This window comes from Sebastes umbrosus, chromosome 16 (genome assembly GCF_015220745.1).
Source record: "Sebastes umbrosus isolate fSebUmb1 chromosome 16, fSebUmb1.pri, whole genome shotgun sequence".
Taxonomy (NCBI): domain Eukaryota; kingdom Metazoa; phylum Chordata; class Actinopteri; order Perciformes; family Sebastidae; genus Sebastes; species Sebastes umbrosus.
The window spans coordinates 23,064,387-23,087,224 of record NC_051284.1 but is presented as its reverse complement, the minus strand read 5'-3'; the positions used below and the strand labels follow the sequence as shown (position 1 = coordinate 23,087,224).

At 38.5% G+C, this 22,838-nt stretch overlaps 3 protein-coding genes across 5 annotated transcripts; all 3 read left to right on the top strand.

Annotated features, from left to right (window-relative positions):
- Positions 1-5,656: 5,656 nt before the first annotated feature.
- Positions 5,657-13,195, top strand: LOC119474556 (glycosyltransferase family 92 protein F13G3.3-like). Of its 2 annotated transcripts, XM_037746628.1 has the most exons (5): positions 5,657-5,787; positions 10,165-10,800; positions 11,898-12,228; positions 12,345-12,520; positions 12,771-13,195. In XM_037746628.1, the coding sequence occupies exons 2-5, from the start codon at positions 10,193-10,195 to the stop codon at positions 13,000-13,002; spliced, it is 1,347 nt and encodes a 448-aa protein (XP_037602556.1). In that variant the 5' UTR covers positions 5,657-5,787; positions 10,165-10,192; the 3' UTR covers positions 13,003-13,195. The 2 variants fall into 2 exon arrangements, with proteins under 2 accessions (XP_037602556.1, XP_037602557.1); XM_037746629.1 differs by lacking the exons at positions 5,657-5,787; positions 10,165-10,800 and adding an exon at positions 11,636-11,770.
- LOC119474553 lies at positions 5,720-17,860 on the top strand. Of its 2 annotated transcripts, none has more exons than XM_037746624.1 (5): positions 5,720-5,815; positions 15,146-15,781; positions 16,212-16,542; positions 16,655-16,830; positions 17,081-17,860. In XM_037746624.1, the coding sequence occupies exons 2-5, from the start codon at positions 15,174-15,176 to the stop codon at positions 17,310-17,312; spliced, it is 1,347 nt and encodes a 448-aa protein (XP_037602552.1). In that variant the 5' UTR covers positions 5,720-5,815; positions 15,146-15,173; the 3' UTR covers positions 17,313-17,860. The 2 variants fall into 2 exon arrangements, with proteins under 2 accessions (XP_037602552.1, XP_037602551.1); XM_037746623.1 differs by lacking the exon at positions 5,720-5,815 and adding an exon at positions 13,347-14,303.
- A 371-nt stretch (positions 17,861-18,231) lies between these two features.
- On the top strand, positions 18,232-22,519 carry LOC119474555. The gene is made up of 5 exons (XM_037746626.1): positions 18,232-19,026; positions 19,869-20,504; positions 20,935-21,265; positions 21,378-21,553; positions 21,804-22,519. Coding segments are annotated over exons 1-5 (1,377 nt in total). The 5' UTR covers positions 18,232-19,024; the 3' UTR covers positions 22,036-22,519.
- The last annotated feature ends 319 nt before the right edge of the window (positions 22,520-22,838 follow it).

Sequence of the window (22,838 nt, the reverse complement as noted above, 5' to 3'; positions counted from 1 at the left end):
TTAGTAAAGTGTTAATTAACAGTTTATTGTTGCAGACATTATAACATTTTATATACTATATTAAATATTTGTTAGTGATTACCAAATGATTTGTAAACCTTTAAGAAATCATTTGTAAAACATCTATAAACATTACACAGATAGACGGACCAGAAACCAATAATTAACCATTGAGAGAGTATTAAATAGCTATCTAAATAATGTTTATTGACGCTTTACAAAGTATTTATTAACCATTTAACAAGGTATTATAATCATCAGTTGCAACTTTCTAAAAGCCATCCAAATAATGTTTTTAGACCTAAGAAAGTACATAGACTCAAGTACGTTCCACTTTATACCTTTACTCCTCTACGTTTCAGAAAGGCTCGTACTTTTTACTCCATTTATTTGACAGCTGTTTCAGTTACAAATCAGATTTTACATAGAAAATGCATGGGTTTGTAACATATTGTTATATGTTGCAACGGTATATATACCGTATATTGTTAAAAGAATCTCATTTTTCATCCCTTTTTGTAGTCAAAAACAATGTCAATGTGTTTTTAAATGTATTTTTTATTACCCGATTCGACTGTTGTCAGGCCATTAAACATCAGTCGCTAAGCACCATAGATGTGGGTCAATAGGGGCCTACTACGCCTACTATGCTGTAAAAGTGAAAATGAAACTTATAAGCAACACGTTCTAACATGTTGTAAAACTGAATGAAACATCACGTTTTAAACACAAACAAATGCCCAGCTGTTTTAATTACCCTTTTTTTTTTTTTTTTAAATGAAAACCTATTTATGACCAATTTTCAGATCTCTGCAATCTCTTTCAGAACCTCCTCTCCACGCCAAACAGATAGAGCCAGAGCAACACAACCTCCTCTCCACACCAAACAGATAGAGCCAGAGCAACACAACCTCCTCTCCACCATAGAACCTAGAGAGACCTTATTTCAGGCATATAACTAAAAACCCTTTTAAAAAACCCAGACGACGGAACCAGAAGTGCTAAAATGCATATGTCGTAGTTAGCTCCACCCTTTCGTGTCAATTCAGGTTGCAAAAAAAAACAAGATTGCGACAGCCAGATACCAAGATGGCGACAGCCAAAAGGCCAAACTCAAAACAGCAGTCCACAAACCAATAGGTGACGTCACGGTAACTACGTCCACTTACGTACATACAGTCTATGGTCTGTACTTCTGTCCGTCCGTCCAGCCCATTATTGTGACCACGATATCTCAGGAACGCCTGTAGGGAATTTCTTTAAATTTGGCACAAACATCCACTTCGACTCAAGGATGAACTGATTAGATTTTGGTGATCAAAGGTCGAGGTCACAGTGACCTCACAAACATATTTTTGGCCATAACTCAGGAATTCATATGCCAATTCACAGAAATGTCTAATAGGATGAAATGATGACCTGCAGTCTACGGTCTGTTATATAGAAATAACAGACCGTAGAAGGCTGTGATTGACCAATCAGAATCTAGTATTCAACAAAGCCATCTAATAAGCTCAGTTAACCAACTCCTGGCTCAATGCAGCTTCATATTTTTTTTAAAAGACAAATATGTGAGTGGTTTCAATCTTCTCATCAAACTCTAGGCGAAAAGAGAATAAACATATGTCTGACTATCTCTTTAACTTTGACATACAAAAAATGTGGTTGTGGTTTTGCTGTCCACACCTTTCTGCATGACTAATGTAATGGAGACGTGGCTAAGCGTGATAAGAGAAGTCACACAGTAGGTATAGATGACAGATGCTTTCAAAAGGAGCAGCTGTTGAATGCAGAAAGGAAAAAAACTGATTAGTGTAATTACATGCTGCTTTTACCCTATTTGACCCATCGCACACAGCATAAACCTCTTGAAATGCATTGCAATCCAGAGAAGCTACTAGTCTATGCCTTTTTGTGTTCTTCGTCTACTCAAATATAGAGCAAATTAAATGATATCCCTTTTCTGCATTCAGGGGCTACCCTCCTATTTTCTGTTTCATACTGACCCATTTGGGAAGCCTTTCTCCTCTGTCTTTTGTGGATAAGAGATGGCTTTCAAAAGGCTCTCAGATGCCATGAAGACAAAGGCAATATTCACTGAGATGCCCTATTTTTGTCATATCAATTACAGCTGTGATAAAGTGCCATCTGGCGTGATGAGAGTACAACAAACACAATGCAGCAAGAGAGAATGATGGGTAATGTGTGCTCTGTAGTGACATCTGCTGGTGAAAAATAAGTTTAATAAAAATTAGATTACTATTCCTAATTACAACTAATTTATTATCAGAATATGACTAATGCTATCACTGCCACTACAACTACCAATATTAACCTCAACATAAACTGGCTTTATATTATACTTGCAGAGTTGTAAAAAAGGAAATACAATTTTGAAATGACATTGAAAAGACAAAGTGGTCATAATGAACATAATACCATAACAAAAATTGCGTGTTCATAATCTCTCTATAAACAATTCCCCATGTTTATTTGTGTTGAAGGTGGTGCCAAGTTGGTTGCCCCTCCTGTTATTTTTACATTTAGCATTTCTCTTTCCAAAGGTATTCAGTGTGCTGTAGGCCTGTAGGTGCTGTTGCAGAGTGACTTGAGTTCAAACAAGGATGAAGCTCGTCAGGCTAATCAATTCACTGCGTCGCCTCCTGGCTTCGACAGAGATTGGAACATCAAGGATTGTCAAGCAACGGTGAGACAATACAAGGAATGATCTGTTACATATTGGTCTGTATGTGTTGGCCTGTTAGATTAAACTTAGACTGATACTGGTAAAAGATAAGCAAGTCACAGTTTAGTGACTTCTTTAAAATGTATCACAAATTTACCTCAGGGAGCTTTACAATCTGTACAGGATACGTCTGTCCTTTACAGTACATCGTATAAGGAAAAACTTTCCCCAAAAAACCCTTTGAACAGGGAACAAATGGACGAAACCTCAAGAAGAGCAACAGAGGAGGGATCCCTCTTCTAGGATAGACAAACGTGTAATGGATGTCGTGCGTACAGATTAACAACATAAGGAAAAAAACAACATAGACAATCCATATGACGAAATAAAAATGATACCAAATCGGTATTTTATCTTAATGAAGCCATCTTTCTGTTGGGACCAGGTGGAACAGGACCCTTTGATCTGCAGAATTTGAGCAGTCCACCTTTCATGCTCGGGCCCTAACAAGGCGTTTTTCTTTATCATGGTCAAAAAGGGATTAACTAAACTTAAAAAACAACGGGTTGATTTTCTTTTTCTTTTTCTAATGACAAAACATAAAATCACTAAAAGACAGAAATGAAGAAACGCCTGTTTTTTCATATTCTTCGACCAGAAGTTGTCCTACTATTTACAAAGTAAAAGCCCGTATGAGGATGGTGATGTGTATGAGAAAAAAAATATTTTTATTATTTTTTTTATTAATACAAAAAATAATTTTTGTATTATTTTTTTTTTAAACAATAAAAGAGTTTGTCTCAGGGGAAAAGACATGACTGCAGAAAAGCTTTTCCCCCTCTCATACACATCACTATCCTCATACGCGCTCTTACTTTGTAAATGGCAACTTCCAATCACAGAACAGGAAAAAAAACAGGCGTTTTTTTGTTTCTGTCTTTTAGCAATTTTATTTATTGTTTTTAGAAATAAAAAATGAAAATCAACCCGTTTTTTTAAGATTAGTTCATCCCTTTTTGACCCTGATGAAGTAAAACGCCTTGTATTTCAATTTTATTTTTTGTATTTTAAAACGAAAATCAAATAACCACTCATTTTTTTGTTTTTTAATATCCGTTTGTGTAAGGAAAATCGAATGACCAAAAGATGCACTGACCACTGTATCCCCTCTACATATAGTTGGCAGGTTTTGACACTAATGCAGGCTGTTTTATACAAGACAAACTTCTCTTGAGTATATTTAAGTTGATTCTTGTAGCTGTTGTGGGTTCACTGGTTGCCTTTAAACAAAGAGCAGTGAAGTAGCCTACTGTAATATACAGGACATGACTCACTCCAATGAGCTTATAATGCCTTTAATGGTGCGTTGCTTTGTGTGACGTGCATGCAGTAGTATTTTAATAATAGACTATGTGAAAGGTATTTGTATATGTATGTAGATGTATGTGTGTATATGTGTAGGTGTGTGTGTGTTTGTGTGTGTGTGTGTATGTGTGTGTGTGCGTGTGTGCGTGTACGTGTGTGTGTGTATATGTATGTGTGCGTGTGTGTGTGTGTATGCGTGTGTGTGTGTGTGTGTGTGTGTATGTGTGTGCGTGTGTATGTGTGTGTGTGTGTGTGTGTGTACATGTGTGTGTGTGTACATGTGTGTGTGTATATGTGTGTATATGTATATGTATATGTGTGTGTGTGTGTGTGTGTGTGCGTGCGTGTGTGTGTGTGTGTGTGTGTGTGTGTGTACACGTGTATGTGTGTGTGTGTGTGTATAATAATGTGTGTGTGTGTATGTGTGTATGTGTGCGTGTACATGTGTGTGTGTGTGTGTGTGTGTGTGTGTGTGTGTGTTTGTTTGTGTGTGTATATACGTGTGTGTGTGTGTGTATAATAATGTATGTGTGTGTGTGTGTGTGTGTGTGTATAATAACGTATGTGTGTGTGTGTGTGTGTGTGTGTGTGTGTATAATAATGTATGTGTGTGTGTGTGTGTGTGTGTGTGTGTGTGTGTGTGTGTGTGTGTGCGTGCGTGTATACGTGTGTGTGTGTGAGTGTGTGTATAATAATGTATGTGTGTGTGTGTGTGTGCGGCAGCAGCAGAAGCTGTAGCCAGGGGTGCACACACTTTTTCAGCATGCGAGCTACTTATAAAATGACCAAGTCAAAATGATCTACCTACTATAAAAATGCAAAACATATATTTATTTATAAATATATTGAGTATTCTTTATATGTACAATATATGTTGGTGTACCTTGCATAACTGCATGAACCCATATTGTACAATATAACTCTGTACATTTGTTGTCATTACCTTACTCTGATGACTTGCACTGAATGGAATCAGCCAGGGATGCATAGTCCGGACAGTAGCTGCTGATAGCCAGCCTCAAGCACACTTCCAAATGATCATCAGTCAAGGTGGAACTGTATTTGGACTTAATAATCTTCATGTGGGAAAAGGCTGACTCGCATAAATAAGTGGAGCCGAATAATGCATTCAAGGAGGTAGCACATTTCCTCATGTTGGGGTACTTTTCCTCTGTGAGTAAGTTCCAGAACTGTCCATGAGCCCTGGACTGAAGCTGAATGTCAGCTTGTAGTGTCAAAATCTCATCCTCCACTCCAGAAGAGTTCAGGTGAAACAGTGTTGCAATTTTTGATGCGAGTGAATCAACCTCAGCATCTTCCCGAAAAGGGTAGACTGGCTCCAGTAAAACAAAGTCTTGAAAGCGTCTGTCAAACTCTGACAGACAGTTCTCAATCTCCTCTGATAGGCTGACGTCTATTTTTTAATTTTTTAATTTTTAAATTTTTTTTTTTTTTTTTTTTTTTTTTACCGTAAAACAGGAACTGCGCCATCTACCGTTTGTTTTCTCAGGATAAAGACTAATTGACAGCTAGGTTCAACTAGAAATGCAGGGAGGGAAGGAGGGAGGAGGAACGACAGAGGAGAGCTGATTAGAGGGAACAAAAGGGCAAAGTGACACCTGCAGGAGAACCAGATATAAAGACACAAACATGACTTACTCCTCCGCATCTCACCTCACCTAGTCCGCGCGTCTTCAGCCGTTAACCGTCTAAACTACCGGAGGACCGAGCTCTGAGTGAGTAACTGTATCTTCACTTTGGTCTTTAAGTAAGCATAATACTATTAACTAGCTAATAAGTCCAATACTTCAGAGTATTTCTTTACTTAGTGCTAGTTTTACTCCTTCGGGAATTATCTTCCTCTCGACTAACGGAAACTGAGCTTCCTGTCATATAGTGGATTTATTGTGTAGTATTTTTATACTCCTAACATATAACGCTAATTATAGATATCATATTATAACATGTAGTTTTGCTGAATCACTCTGTCGTGTGTTGTTCTGTCGTCACTGCTCTGCACTTTAGAGTCGTTGAGTTTAATGATACCTAGGCTACTTAATACTAACATTATCTCCCCTCTTGTGTCTTAATCTCCTGCCAAAAAGTGTGTCTTTAAAGTCTACTGTCAGTGTATGCAAGGAGTATCCAAATACTAGTAAAAGTAGGCAACACCACAGTATAAAAAGTTACAAGTCGTGCAAAAGTTTATTGAGGTAAAAGTACAGAAGTTATAGCAACATAATGTATCAAAAGGTACTCACAATGCAGAGTGGCTGCTGTCAGTGTTATACTTTAATGTTGTAGTTTGTAGTTAGTGGAGTAGATAAATAAAGTAGCATAAAATAGTGCCTCAAAATTCTACTTAAGTACTGTATTTGAGTAAATGTACTTTGTTATATATATATATATATTTGTTTCTTTTATAGTATTCTGTTATATTTGTATCTTTCAAAAATCGGTCTTTTGGTTTTTGTAAGTACTCTAGCAGCTGCATCTGAAGCTGTCGTGCAAAAGTTTACTGAAGTAAAAGTACAGAAGTTATAGCAACATAATGTACTTAAAAGTATCAAAAGGTGGAAGTGCTCATAATGCAGAGTGGCTGCTGTCAGTGTTATACTTTTAATATAATTGGATTAATGTTTAAGCGGTACTTTAATGTTGCCATTGGTAGTCAAGGTACTGTACTACAATACAATGGGTACAATACTCTCTGAAATGTAAGTTTCTTTTTTTGTGTGTATTTAGATCCCCATTAGCTTTTGCATAGCATCAGCTGTTCTTCCTGCAGGGTCCACATAGTTTACATGGTGACAATACAAAAATACACATTCACACTAATACACGTCCAACTGTAAATAAAACAATAACAACTGACACAGTTTAAATAACAAAAACACAAAGAAAATGCTCTTTTAGTGTTTTTTTAAAACCACATTTATCCTTTTGTTGTGTAATATGATTTGGGAGTGAATTCCATTCTTGCATTGCTCTGTATATTGCTGTACTTTGACCTGATTTGGTGTAGTTAGTGGAGAAGTTTAAATAAAATAGCATAATATAGTGCCTCAAAATTCTACTTAAGTACTGTATTTGAGTAAATGTACTTTGTTATATATATTTTTTTATAGTATTCTGTTATATTTGTATCTTTCTCAAATATGTGTACCCTAATATTGCAATACTACTACTAAGCATGCTATCACTGATACTACAACTGTCCACAGTCTACATTAATACTTAAAGAACACCACTGTGACACCACAATAATTAATTTTTCATAGACTTTGTCAGTGTGTATGCTCCCTATAGTGTTAACACTTTAATGACTGGTTGCTATTTGTTGCATGAAAACATGGCAGTTAACTTGTGGTTTATGATCACGCAGCTTGTTGGTTCAGAGAAAGGAAACCTCTTTTGCTGCTGTATTGTTAAGATACAGTGTCATAGTTGTACCCGCCAGCCGCCAAATGCATGTAAATTGTTGGCAGTGGCGGATTAAATCATCAGGACATCCACTTTGGCAGGCAGGTAATACGCCAGGGATGGGAATAGAGAACCGTAGTTGTCCGAATTACTCGAGTTATCCAGAATTATGACCTGTTTAACTTCTTAACTCCAGCTCTAAAAAAACTTGAAATGGGTCAGTTACAGGATGTGATTTTTGTTTGTTATATGACGCTTTGTTTAAAGAGAATGTGTGAGGAATGTAAATGAAGATCTGCATCACAGTTAAGCCTTTGCTGTGTTTCCACAGCATTGTGCTTCTGTTTAGAGAGTGGAAGTGGATGAGAGACAAAGAGTAGTTTGAAGCTGATTTCACCATTTGCTTGTGGCTACACGTCTCTATAATTTCCTCACGCGAAGGAGAATTTACTTACTACTTACTCATGCAGGGTTTGGCATGTGCAATCATTGATATTGAAAAAAGGTGTGTGGGAAAAGCGGCCACAGGTAGCAGCATGTGGAGAACAAGATAATGTCAAAGATAATATGGGTAACTGGATGTGATTAAATCATTGTTACACCAGCACAGTCACAGTTTAAAATAGGTAGAGAGCTGTGTATGTATATGATACAAAGACAATAGAGTTGCGAAGTAGGTGGAGTCCCTTGTATCTTCCCCCACAGATAATGTTATGTGACTCACTATTGGAGCATTTGTTTGACTTTGATAAGCATGAAACTGTCCCAGTTAAATAGTCAGTGCAAAAGATAAAGAGCTTAATATTTAACTAATATCGGATCCTTTGATAAAAAAAACCGTTCCGTCTACCAAACTGAAGCATAATTTCTCAGAAAAGTAGTTGAAATAATTAAAACTGGTGGTTATAACATCAAACTAAAGGATCATAATATTATCTGAGAAAGTCCCATGTTTTATTACATTGAGGATATTATTATTTTTTTATTATTAATCTTTTTTTTAGAGGTGGCACCCTAGGCGATAGGCCTATATGGCCTATGCCTTAAGCTGGCCCTGCAATCCCTATAAATCAGCTGTTTAAAGCATACTTAAATGAGATTATTGGCATTTTCTGATTGGTTTTAATTGGTGGTACAAGCAAAACAAAGTCTTGTTTTGAACCTGTCATGCAGCCTGTTTAGTCCTTTTTGGTGGATTTCCCCACTCAGTTTTAAATACCAATCGGCGTGAGTGTGAATGTGTTTGCTTTGCCATGTCTTATCTGTGATAGCCAGGCACCAGTCAAGGTTTCAATGAAGTGTGTTTTACAATGTTCCACCGCTCAAACAGCTGATTTAAGAGCCGAACTGAACACACATTTTTTAAACACACATTTTAGTAATGTTACTAGGCTACCAGGCGGCGCCTGCGATGGTAAAAACAAGAGAAATATATTTTTTAAGACAAGACAATAGTCGCATAAACTATTAGATTTTTTTTTATAGATGAATGACTATTCTAAAAATCATGACCCATCCCTACTCTTCATTAGGGATGCACCTATCCAACTTTTTCAGTCCCGATACCTATAGCGATACCTGGGCTTTGGGTATCGGCCGATACTGACTACCATCCGATACCAGTGTCTAGTTAATAAGCTGTATGCCTCACTGTGTGGACGTGACTGGGATCATTCTTTTATGTGTAAGGCAACATCAGGCTGGACTTAAATATTGTTTTCCTAACAAATAAATACATATATATATATATACATTTACTGAATTGTTATTTATTATTAAAATAATAAATCATACACCAGCATCTTGGTAAAAAAGTGTGTACACTGGTCAAAATCAACCAGAATTACAGTTGAAATGTAAACCTTTTTTAATGCAGCAACAAATTGGTTAAAACTTAAACAGGAATTCAATTTCAAGTATAAAATGTATATCGTATATAAACAGAAATGAATTGAATAGATCAGCTCCATTGTCACTGATACCCGATCCAGCTATTTGAGTCAGTATTGGCCCGATATCTGAACCGGCATCGGTGCATCGCTACTCTTCATCTAGCGCCCTCAACAGGTCAAAGTTTTAATTAGTCCAGCTGTCCAGCTTTGGGTTTAGTACCAATTAGCAAATTTTAAACGCTAAATTAAGATGAACAACATAATAGACACTGTAACCAGCTCAGCAACACCATGTTAGCATTGTTGTTGTGAGCAAGTATTTAGTGTAAATATCAGAATCAGCTTGAATGTAGAATGTAAACTCTTCTTTAGGTCCTTACACCCCCCCAAAATTACCAGAAATGTTACAGTTGAATCAACATCTCTCTTGCAACAAAAACTGAACATTATGAGCTTCACAAGGAAAGGATTTATTGTAAGGCTGTTTTTTTTTGGATTGCATTACATTTTACAAGTGATTTTTATACACTCTGTGTACAACAGAAAATCAGTGTCGACATGACGGAAGAGCATGAGACCAAATCAACATTGGGATCAAGAAGACGGGTGCTGGTGAAACAGCACAAACAGTTAAAAAAAAAGGTTGACAGCCTTTGGAGTTGCAGGTCTCTCTGCAGTGACCACATTAACAGTTGTTAAGGATATTGCAGTAACGACATAGCCCAGCTTGAGCCATCAGTGTGTTTGCTTTGTTCCTCAAATGTGTCATCTGAACTGTGATTCTTAATTCTGCTTCAGGTTGAGAATCTATGTCATCCGTGGCTGGATGGACAAGGCAAAGGAATTCAAATGGAAGTTCCTCCCCCTCTTCATTGTTACCTCCATCTTCATCCTCTTTATCAATGTGAGAATACCCAGGACGACGTACAGCGCCGTCCCAAAGCCGCGTGATGGTCTGAAAAATTGCCCCTTTCGGATCTCTGAGCGGACCATCACCCCCCTCAACAATACCAAGCACCTACTGGTGTCAGCCTACATGGACCAGAGAGTGAAGGGCTTTGATATACGCATCATTGGTATATTTAGGAGAGACTCCATCCAACCTCTTTACTGTATTTTCTGCTGTGCAGGTCACTTATCAATTACAAAACCTCCAGCAACAATTTTACAACACTCTGACAACTTTGGTTTTCCCTTCGCCACAACGGATGTCATGTGTCAGATTCCTCAAAACTGCAACGCTACACATGTCAGTCTCTTGACTCAACCAGGCAGAGAAAATGTATTTAACCAGATGTGGCTTCCTATCAGAAACCAGAAGACCAAAGGGAAGGAGGAGAAAAAGTTTCAGTTTGACTTCACAGTCTGCGTCTCCAACCTGTTTGGAGACTACAACAATGTGCTTCAGTTTGCACAGACCCTGGAGATGTACAGGTCAGTACAGCAACAACACCACGAACCACAATGTCAAAAATGAGCTGAATCACCTTTTCTCTGACACTTTAAAAAAAAACTGTAACTTTTGCAAGTGTACTGTTTCAGTGCCACTGGATTGCATCACATTATACAGGTGTCTCTGTTATGGTGGCTGCTGAGGAGGGCTGTCATATTTTCAAAAAGTCAAGTTCGAACTAATTTAAACTAACAAATAATTAGCTGTAATTGACATTACATACCCATATAGCGTAGTGCATGAGTCTGAGAGACAGTGAGCTGTGAATGTCACATAAACAAACTTATAGTGGTATCTTGCCCACAATTTGAACAAACAAAACCAAAGATGACTATTTCAAATCCTAAGTCAATAAAACAAAAGATATTGTTTGTGGCGCTTACAGCATTAAAAAGTACATTTAAAGAGGACCAATTATGCTAAATTTTAGGCGCAGACTTGTTTTGGGGTTTCTACTAGAACATGTTTACATGCTTTAATGTTCAAAAGACGCATTTATTTCTCATACCAGCACCTCTTTTCACCCTCTGTCTGAAACGCTCTGTCCCCCCCACACAAAAAAAAGCCCAGTCTTCTCGGTCAACCGAACCAAACTCTTTGGACTCCACTCCAGCTCTGCTCTAACTAGCTTTGTTTGAGGGTGTGCCAAACTAGCCACTAAGCAGGTATTATGCAAATGTGTTACTTGGTGACATCACCACGTTACGGAAGAAAAGGCGGGGCTTCAAGCAAGGTGTTTCAGACAGTTCAGGAGCAGTGTTTCTGTGGGGGAGAGTAACTCCCTTTGGAGTGAACTTTGGACTTTATAACTTTGCACAAAAACAGCACTAAAGCATAAAAGGTCCTCTTTAAAAACCTGCAACAGACACTATTTGTGGAAACAGGCGTTGCTGTTGTTTTTTTAGGCCATGCTAGTGTAGTAGCTCTGGGGATGGCAATGTTGGTCTGTTGGTTAGTCAGATCAAATGTTTTGGGGTTCTTTTGTAACTTGGGTGAACCAATCATTTACCCTCAATACTGGTATACTGTCACACTCCTAAATGTAATGAATTTTACCCTTTGCCTCACCTTGCTCCAGGTTGCTGGGTGTGAACAGGGTGGTGATCTATAACACCAGCTGTGGCCCAGACCTGGACCGCCTGCTGCAGAGCTACAGCCAGGAGGGCTTCGTGGAGATGGTCCCCTGGCCCATCGACCAGTATCTGAATCCATCTCGTGGCTGGCTCTTCTCAGAGCATGGAGGGGACGTACACTACTTTGGCCAGCTGACCACGCTTAATGAGTGCATTTACAGATCCATGGACCGCTCACGCTACGTCCTGTTGAACGACATCGACGAGATCATAATGCCGTACCAACACAACAACCTGATGTCTCTGATGGACATGCTCCAACAGCAGCATCCAAATGTAGGGTACTTTTAGTGTGCGTTTGAGAAAGACAAATGTTCCATCAATAGCCAAACTTTAGGATCATATTTGATATTTATAATATTTACATTCTCTCTCCATCTTCCATGCTGTAGACAGGAGTGTTCCTCATTGAGAACCATATCTTCCCTAAGAAACATTTTGAGCCAAGTGGGAGGTTTCACCTGCCTCAGTGGAACATGGTGCCGGGCGTTAATATTCTGGAGCACATCTACAGGGAGGACCCCGACAGACACATATATCACCCACACAAGATGATAGTTCGGCCAAGGTAGGCTGGATTTATCAGACTGAAAAGTTACTCATTCAGGAACCACACTCTGTGCTTTGGTTGAATTACAAAACATTTGGCTGCAGGTCTTTTTGTAAAGTGACATACAACATATTAGAGTCCCAGTCGCAGTTATCCTTTGGAACTGGACAACACAGTTGAAAGGACAGTTTCCTTAAAGACTGTCATGGAAAATAAAGGTAGGGACAACGAATTGCAATTTACTAATTTGTGTCTCTGTGCATCACAGGTTGGTGGAGCAGACTTCAGTGCATGAAGTGCTCAAGACTTTTGGAGAAAAGTTCAAGGTGCCAATGGACGTTTGTCGGATCGTTCATGTCCGCGTGCCTCTGCGGGGGTCGTTAACGCTGCAGCAGCTCAATGAGGACAAACGACTGTGGGACTTCCAAGAAAAACTGATTCCCAATGTGGACAAAGTACTGAGGAGAGCGGGGCTGCTGGGCTCAGAGGGTCAGAGCTGATGGATGGGATGGACTGACACATGCTGAACAGGTTGAATGTTGTTGTTGTTGCCTTATTTTGCACTTAGGGGGCCACCATACTCCCTGCCCTCAGCAATAGCTGCCACAATAGTGGTGGTGCTGATGATAAGAACTAGACTGAATTTAATGCTGCTCAGGTATCAATATAAACTCGGAAAAAAAAGTTTGCAAATTTGTGTTTTGTGGATTATTTCTCTGTTGTTACAATGCTAATTGGCATTGTATTTTACATCGTTGGAAAGCCTGTTTATTTACCTTAACAAACATACAATGCCAATTAGCATTGTCACAACAGAGAAATAATCGACCAAACACAAGTTTCCAAACTTTGTTTTTCCAGTTTATATATAGTAATAGCAGATGTGATGGATAGAAGTAATTTTGGTGGGAATTTCTCTCCTGGGCCCGTTTGGGGAGCTATATTATGATATATGGACAATTCTGTTGCAGTTGTCGTGGTTATTTTGGGGTGCAGGCTGAGCAGTAAAGCAAGATGATGAATTATCACTGCATTCATGTTAATCATGCTGGTTGTGTCATGGTTGTAGGGTTTTTGTTATAGTTTGTTTTGTGTTTTAGTTTGAAAGTCTTCTCTTCTTGTGTACTGTCTTCATTAATTTTCCAGGTTCCATTTAAGTTCCTTCTGTTTTTAGTCTGTGTGTTTTCCCGAGTTGTCACATACTGGTGCTTTGTCACGCCCCTTGGCATCACTTTAGTTTAACTTTTAGTCAATAAAACCAAATGTATATTTTGTTGGTGTATTTTGTGAGATTTTAAACTATTTTGAAAGATTAAAATCAAAGTTTATATTGTTAGTTTATTATTATTTTGAATGGTCAAAGGCAAAAGTACTGAGACACTGCTTTCTACCTTTTAAAAATGGGCAGATATGTTAAATGTTCATTTTTTCTGATTCTTGTTTGAATTAAATGTTTGAATTGTTTCTATTGGTTGCTTCATTTTATTGTATCTATGTGCATTTGTGCCAACCAATGCCATTACAGGGTTGGTTGGCACAAATGCACAACATGACGTCAGAGAAATGTGGCAGAGAGTGGAAAGTGTTTCAACCAACCCCGGTCTCCCCTACTGTAAAAAGTGAAAAGACACACACCTGTTGAGCGGGCGGATAGGTGGATTCAGTCATCCCTCTTAACGTAGTGCCAGTACGTATTATTACTAGTTTACTCTCTGCCACCAGTCTTGTGGATTTCCCTGTTTTCCTTCCTGCTACCTGTTGCTTGACTGCCATTACCTGCCTACCTGTGGACCTTCAGCATGTAAGTCATCTTCTTTAATAAATTAGTAAAATCATCCTGCTGTCTCCTCTTCTGTCTGCATTTGGGTCCAGTTCCTCTTTCTCTGAGTTGCCGACCACGACAGGTGGGACACCACTCCAGCTGTGTGTGTGGAATTTTACAGTTGTTAATACCTATAAACTACCAGTTTAAAGCATTTACTGAATGAGATTACTGGCATTTCATAGTTGATTTTATCCACAGGTGAAGGTACAGGTTCTGTAGATGTAGGTAGTGAGAAGACAGGAAAGTGAAGAAAAGTAGTGTTGTTCTTGCAAGTTACATTTTTTTTCTTATTGACTGGAGGCTGTATTTTATATTCAGTATTTTACATCGTTATTTGCAAACGTTTGAGGTTCCTGAGTGAACAAATGTACAAGTCATACAAAGAGCATTTGTTTCACCTGGCACACAAATTTGACTAAAATTTAACTAAAAATGTTGTGAATCAAGTTTCTACACCCTTGTGATAACATGAAACCATACCAGACCTCGGGCTGTTATGAGAGATGCCCTTTAAAGAGGAAATGAAAAGTTCAACCAAGTTAAGCTGGTCAAAACCGTCCATTTCATAAACTGACGCTGAAATGGAGATCTGTAACGTTCATTCACACACACACACGTGCTGTTAAAAATAGAAATAGAGTTAACAAAGACTATTTTGCACATGACAAGGCTTTTGTTAACTCTGGTATTCAGATCAATTCATGCAGGATTATACAATTGTTTCAAATACAAATTGTTCACATTCACACCTCTTCTTAAAGAGGTTCCTTTGTTCCTCAAATGTGTCATCTGAACTGTGATTCTTAATTCTGCTTCAGGTTGGGAATCTATGTCATCCGTGGCTGGATGGACAAGGCAAAAGACTTCAAAGGGAAGTTCTTCCTCCTTGTCATTGTTACCTTCATCTTCATCCTCTTTATCACTGTGAGAATATCCAGGATGACGTATAGCGCCGTCCCGAAGCCGCGTAGGGATTTAAGAACTTGCCCCTTTCGGATCTCTGAGCGGACCATCACCCCCCTTAACAATACCAAGCACTTACTGGTGTCAGCCTACATGGACCAGAGAGTGAAGGGCTTTGATATACGCATCATTGGCATGTTTAAGAGAGACTCCATCCAACCTCTTTACTGTCTTTTCTGCTGTGCAGGTCACTTATCAAGTACAACACCTCCAACAACAATTTTACAACACTCTGACAACTTTGGTTTTCCCTTCGCCACAACGGATGTCATGTGTCAGATTCCTCAAAACTGCAACGCTACACATGTCAGTCTCCTGACTCAACCAGGCAGAGAAAATGTATTTAACCAGATGTGGCTTCCTATCAGAAACCAGAAGACCAAAGGGAAGGAGGAGAAAAAGTTTCAGTTTGACTTCACAGTCTGCGTCTCCAACCTGTTTGGAGACTACAACAATGTGCTTCAGTTTGCACAGACCCTGGAGATGTACAGGTTAGTACAGCAACAACACCACGAACAACAATTTCAAAAATGAGCTGAATCACCTTTTGTCTGACACTGTTTAAAAAACCTGTAACCTTTGCAAAGGTACTGTTGCAGCGCCACTGGATTGCATCACATTATACAGGTGTCTCTGTTACTGTCGTCATGATGTATGTCTTTGCTGCTAATGTGCTTGCACTCTATGAAGCACTCTATTACACTCAAAATACGAGTGTAGGGAGGTGGAGAGAGACTCTGAAACCATAACTGCACCAAAATGTGATTTAAGAGGTGCTGGATTATTTACATGATATTATCATGTGTATTATTAACATTATATCGATATTTAATTTTTTTAATATCACGACCACGTCAATACTGGTATATTGTCACACTCCTAAATGTAATGAATTTTACCCTTTGCCTCACCTTGCTCCAGGTTGCTGGGTGTGAACAGGGTGGTGATCTATAACACCAGCTGTGGCCCAGACCTGGAGCGTCTGCTGCAGAGCTACAGCCAGGAGGGCTTCGTGGAGATGGTTCCCTGGCCCATCGACCAGCATCTGAATCCATCTCGTGGCTGGCTCTTCTCAGAGCATGGAGGGGACGTACACTACTTTGGCCAGCTGACCACGCTTAATGAGTGCATTTACAGATCCATGGACCGCTCACGCTACGTCCTGTTGAACGACATCGACGAGATCATAATGCCTTACCAACACAACAACCTGATGTCTCTGATGGACATGCTCCAACAGCAGCATCCAAATGTAGGGTACTTTTAGTGTGCGAGAAAGACAAATGTTCCATCAATAGCCAAACTTTAGGATCATATTTGATATTTATAATATTTACATTCTCTCTCCATCTTCCATGCTGTAGACAGGAGTGTTCCTCATTCAGAACCATTTCTTCCCTAAGAAACATTTTGAGCCAAGTGGGAGGTTTCACCTGCCTCAGTGGAACAAGGTGCCGGGCGTTAATATTCTGGAGCACATCTACAGAGAGGACCCCGACAGACACAAATACATGCCGCACAAGATGATAGTTCGGCCAAGGTAGGCTGGATTTATCAGACTGAAAAGTTACTCATTCAGGAACCACACTCTGTGCTTTGGTTGAATTACAAAACATTTGGCTACAGGTCTTTTTGTAAAGTGACATACAACATATTAGAGTCCCAGTCGCAGTTATCCTTTGGAACTGGACAACACAGTTGAAAAGACAGTTTCCTTAAAGACTTTCATGGAAAATAAAGGTAGGGACAACGAATTGCACTTTACTAATTTGTTTCTTTGTGCATCACAGGTTGGTGGAGCAGACTTCAGTGCATGAAGTGCTCAAGACTTTTGGAGAAAAGTTCAAGGTGCCAATGGACGTTTGTCGGATCATTCATGTCCGCGTGGCTCTGCGGGGGTCGTTAACGCTGCAGCAGCTCAATGAGGACAAACGACATTGGGACTTCCAAGAAAAACTGATTCCCAATGTGGACAAAGTACTGAGGAGAGCGGGGCTGCTGAGCTCAGAGGGTCAGAGCTGATGGATGGGATGGACAGACACATATAACACTATAATAACCTTCATTTATAAATGGTAAATTGATAGTTAATTGAACTTAGTTAATAGTTATTTTACTGTTAACAAAAAATTAATAAATAATTAATGATGTTTACTAATTATTAATAACGTTATAATTTCTGTTATTTTACCATTAGTTTGTGTGATATGAAATAATTAGTTTATAAATTGTATATTGTATAATAGCTGATCAGAGACTATATCAATTGCATTCTGATTACATTAGTAAAGTGTTAATTAACAGTTTATTGTTGCAGACATTATAACATTTTATATACTATATTAAATATTTGTTAGTGATTACCAAATGATTTGTAAACCTTTAAGAAATCATTTGTAAAACATCTATAAATATTACACAGATAGACGGACCAGAAACCAATAATTAACCATTGACAGAGTATTAACTAGCTATCTAAATAATGTTTATAGACGCTTTACAAAGTATTTATTAACCATTTAACAAGGTATTATAATCATCAGTTGCAACTTTCTAAAAACCATCCAAATAATGTTTTTAGACATAAGAAAGTACATAGACTCAAGTACATTCCACTTTATACCTTTACTCCTCTACGTTTCAGAAAGGCTCGTACTTTTTACTCCATTTATTTGACAGCTGTTTCAGTTACAAATCAGATTTTTATATAGAAAATGCATGGGTTTGTAACATATTGTTATATGTTACAACAGTATATATACTGTATATTGTTAAAGGAATAACATTTAGTCATCCTTTTTGTAGTCAAAAACAATGTCAATGTGTTTTTAAATGTATTTTTTATTACCCGATTCGACTGTTGTCAGGCCATTAAACATCAGTCGCTAAGCACCATAGATGTGGGTCAATAGGGGCCTACTACGCCTACTATGCTGTAAAAGTGAAAATGAAACTTATAAGCAACACATTCTAACATGTTGTAAAACTGAATGAAACATCACGTTTTAAACACAAACAAATGCCCAGCTGTTTTATTTACCCTTTAAAAAAAAAAAAATGAAAACCTATTTATGACCAATTTATAAAGATTAATGTCTTCAGTAGGAATGAATGGGCTTTGGGCTGAATGCCACAGACAAGTAGATGAGTACTGAGGGATGAACTAATGCATTGCTGATTTTGATCAGAATAAAACCAAATGTTTATTTTGTTGGTGTATTTTGTGAGATTATAAACTATTTTGAAAGATTAAAATCAAAGTTTATATTGTTAGTTTATTATTACTTTGAATGGTCAAAGGCAAAAGTACTTAGACATTGCTTTCTACCTTTTAAAAATGGGCAGATTTGTTAAATGTTCATGTTTTCTGGTTCTTGTTTGAATTAAATGTTCAAATTGTTTCTATTGGTAGCTTCATTTTATTGCACCTATGTACATTTGTGCCAACCAATCCCATTACAGGGTTGGTTGGCACAAATGCACAACATGATGTCAGAGAAATACGACAGAGAGTGGAAACTGTGCCAACCAATCCCGGTCTCCCCTACTGCAAAGAGTGAAAAGACACACACCTTTCGGGCAGTCAGGTATGGATTGAGTCATCCCTCTTAACGTAGCGCCAGAATATATTATTTCTAGTTTACTCTCTGCCACCAGTCTTGTGGATTTCCCTGTTTTCCTCCCTGCTACCTGTTGCTTGACTGTCATTACCTGCCTACCTGTGGACCTTCAGCATGTAAGTCATATTCTTTAATAAATTAGTGAAATCATCCTGCTGTCTCCTCTTCTGTCTGCATTTGGGTCCAGGTCCTCTTTCTCTGAGTTGCCGACCACTTCAGGTGGGACACCACTCCAGCTATGTGTGTGGAATTTTACAGTTGTTAATACCTATAAACTACCAGTTTAAAGCATTTACTGAATGAGATTACTGGCATTTCATAGTTGATTTTATCCACAGGTGAAGGTACAGGTTCTGTAGATGTAGGTAGTGAGAAGACAGGAAAGTGAAGAAAAGTAGTGTTGTTCTTGCAAGTTACATTTTTTTTCTTATTGACTGGAGGCTGTATTTTATATTCAGTATTTTACATCGTTATTTGCAAACGTTTGAGGTTCCTGAGTGAACAAATGTACAAGTCATACAAAGAGCATTTGTTTCACCTGGCACACAAATCTGAATAAAATTTAACTAAAAATGTTGTGAATCAAGTTTCTACACCCTTGTGATAACATGAAACCATACCAGACCTCGGGCTGTTATGAGAGATGCCCTTTTAAGAGGAAATGAAAAGTTCAACCAAGTTAAGCTGGTCAAAACCGTCCATTTCATAAACTGACGCTGAAATGGAGATCTGTAACGTTCATTCACACACACACACGTGCTGTTAAAAATAGAAATAGAGTTAACAAAGACTATTTTGCACATGACAAGGCTTTTGTTAACTCTGGTATTCAGATCAATTCATGCAGGATTATACAATTGTTTCAAATACAAATTGTTCACATTCACACCTCTTCTTAAAGAGGTTCCTTTGTTCCTCAAATGTGTCATCTGAACTGTGATTCTTAATTCTGCTTCAGGTTGGGAATCTATGTCATCCGTGGCTGGATGGACAAGGCAAAAGACTTCAAAGGGAAGTTCTTCCTCCTTGTCATTGTTACCTTCATCTTCATCCTCTTTATCACTGTGAGAATATCCAGGATGACGTATAGCGCCGTCCCGAAGCCGCGTAGGGATTTAAGAACTTGCCCCTTTCGGATCTCTGAGCGGACCATCACCCCCCTTAACAATACCAAGCACTTACTGGTGTCAGCCTACATGGACCAGAGAGTGAAGGGCTTTGATATACGCATCATTGGCATGTTTAAGAGAGACTCCATCCAACCTCTTTACTGTCTTTTCTGCTGTGCAGGTGACTTATCAAGTACAACACCTCCAACAACAATTTTACAACACTCTGACAACTTTGGTTTTCCCTTCGCCACAACGGATGTCATGTGTCAGATTCCTCAAAACTGCAACGCTACACATGTCAGTCTCCTGACTCAGCCAGGCAGAGAAAATGTATTTAACCAGACTTGGCTTCCTATCAGAAACCAGAAGACCAAAGGGAAGGAGGAGAAAAAGTTTCAGTTTGACTTCACAGTCTGCGTCTCCAACCTGTTTGGAGACTACAACAATGTGCTTCAGTTTGCACAGACCCTGGAGATGTACAGGTCAGTACAGCAACAACACCACGAACAACAATTTCAAAAATGAGCTGAATCACCTTTTGTCTGACACTGTTTAAAAAACCTGTAACCTTTGCAAAGGTACTGTTGCAGCGCCACTGGATTGCATCACATTATACAGGTGTCTCTGTTACTGTCGTCATGATGTATGTCTTTGCTGCTAATGTGCTTGCACTCTATGAAGCACTCTATTACACTCAAAATACGAGTGTAGGGAGGTGGAGAGAGACTCTGAAACCATAACTGCACCAAAATGTGATTTAAGAGGTGCTGGATTATTTACATGATAATATCATGTGTATTATTAACATTATATCGATATTTAATTTTTTTAATATCACGACCACGTCAATACTGGTATATTGTCACACTCCTAAATGTAATGAATTTTACCCTTTGCGTCACCTTGCTCCAGGTTGCTGGGTGTGAACAGGGTGGTGATCTATAACACCAGCTGTGGCCCAGACCTGGAGCGTCTGCTGCAGAGCTACAGCCAGGAGGGCTTCGTGGAGATGGTCCCCTGGCCCATCGACCAGCATCTGAATCCATCTTGGGGCTGGCTCTTCTCAGAGCATGGAGGGGACGTACACTACTTTGGCCAGCTGACCACGCTTAATGAGTGCATTTACAGATCCATGGACCGCTCACGCTACGTCCTGTTGAACGACATCGACGAGATCATAATGCCATACCAACACAACAACCTGATGTCTCTGATGGACATGCTCCAACAGCAGCATCCAAATGTAGGGTACTTTTAGTGTGCGAGAAAGACAAATGTTCCATCAATAGCCAAACTTTAGGATCACATTTGATATTTATAATATTTACATTCTCTCTCCATCTTCCATGCTGTAGACAGGAGTGTTCCTCATTCAGACCCATTTCTTCCCTAAGAAACATTTTGAGCCAAGTGGGAGGTTTCACCTGCCTCAGTGGAACAAGGTGCCGGGCGTTAATATTCTGGAGCACATCTACAGGGAGATCCCCGATGGACATGAAGACATGCCGCACAAGATGATAGTTCGGCCAAGGTAGGCTGGATTTATCAGACTGAAAAGTTACTCATTCAGGAACCACACTCTGTGCTTTGGTTGAATTACAAAACATTTGGCTACAGGTCTTTTTGTAAAGTGACATACAACATATTAGAGTCCCAGTCGCAGTTATCCTTTGGAACTGGACAACACAGTTGAAAAGACAGTTTCCTTAAAGACTTTCATGGAAAATAAAGGTAAGGACAATGAATTGCACTTTACTAATTTGTTTCTTTGTGCATCACAGGTTGGTGGAGCAGACTTCAGTGCATGAAGTGCTCAAGACTTTTGGAGAAAAGTTCAAGGTGCCGATGGACGTTTGTCGGATCATTCATGTCCGCACATCTAAGCGGGGGTCGTTAACGCTGCAGCAGCTCAATGAGGACAAACGACATTGGGACTTCCAAGAAAAACTGATTCCCAATGTGGACAAAGTACTGAGGAGAGCGGGGCTGCTGAGCTCAGAGGGTCAGAGCTGATGGATGGGATGGACAGACACATATAACACTATAATAACCTTCATTTATAAATGGTAAATTGATAGTTAATTGAACTTAGTTAATAGTTATTTTACTGTTAACAAAAAATTAATAAATAATTAATGATGTTTACTAATTATTAATAACGTTATAATTTCTGTTATTTTACCATTAGTTTGTGTGATATGAAATAATTAGTTTATAAATTGTATATTGTATAATAGCTGATCAGAGACTATATCAATTGCATTCTGATTACATTAGTAAAGTGTTAATTAACAGTTTGTTGTTGCAGACATTATAACATTTTATATACTATATTAAATATTTGTTAGTGATTACCAAATGATTTGTAAACCTTTAAGAAATCATTTGTAAAACATCTATAAACATTACACAGATAGACGGACCAGAAACCAATAATTAACCATTGACAGAGTATTAACTAGCTATCTAAATAATGTTTATAGACGCTTTACAAAGTATTTAATAACCATTTAACAAGGTATTATAATCATCAGTTGCAACTTTCTAAAAACCATCCAAATAATGTTTTTAGACATAAGAAAGTACATAGACTCAAGTACGTTCCACTTTATACCTTTACTCCTCTACGTTTCAGAAAGGCTCGTACTTTTTACTCCATTTATTTGACAGCTGTTTCAGTTACAAATCAGATTTTTATATAGAAAATGCATGGGTTTGTAACATATTGTTATATGTTACAACAGTATATATACTGTATATTGTTAAAGGAATAACATTTAGTCATCCTTTTTGTAGTCAAAAACAATGTCAATGTG

Bases quoted from the DNA above. Each gene is read 5' to 3' on its own strand.
- LOC119474556 (XM_037746628.1), top strand. From the start codon at position 10,193: ATGGACAAGGCAAAGGAATTCAAATGGAAGTTCCTCCCCCTCTTCATT. The intron at 10,801-11,897 runs GTCAGTACAGCA...ACCTTGCTCCAG, and splicing joins CAGACCCTGGAGATGTACAG to GTTGCTGGGTGTGAACAGGG. The intron at 12,521-12,770 runs GTAGGCTGGATT...TGTGCATCACAG, and splicing joins AAGATGATAGTTCGGCCAAG to GTTGGTGGAGCAGACTTCAG.
- LOC119474553 (XM_037746623.1), top strand. The intron at 15,782-16,211 runs GTTAGTACAGCA...ACCTTGCTCCAG, and splicing joins CAGACCCTGGAGATGTACAG to GTTGCTGGGTGTGAACAGGG. The intron at 16,543-16,654 runs GTAGGGTACTTT...TCCATGCTGTAG, and splicing joins TCCAACAGCAGCATCCAAAT to ACAGGAGTGTTCCTCATTCA.
- LOC119474555 (XM_037746626.1), top strand. The intron at 20,505-20,934 runs GTCAGTACAGCA...ACCTTGCTCCAG, and splicing joins CAGACCCTGGAGATGTACAG to GTTGCTGGGTGTGAACAGGG. The intron at 21,266-21,377 runs GTAGGGTACTTT...TCCATGCTGTAG, and splicing joins TCCAACAGCAGCATCCAAAT to ACAGGAGTGTTCCTCATTCA.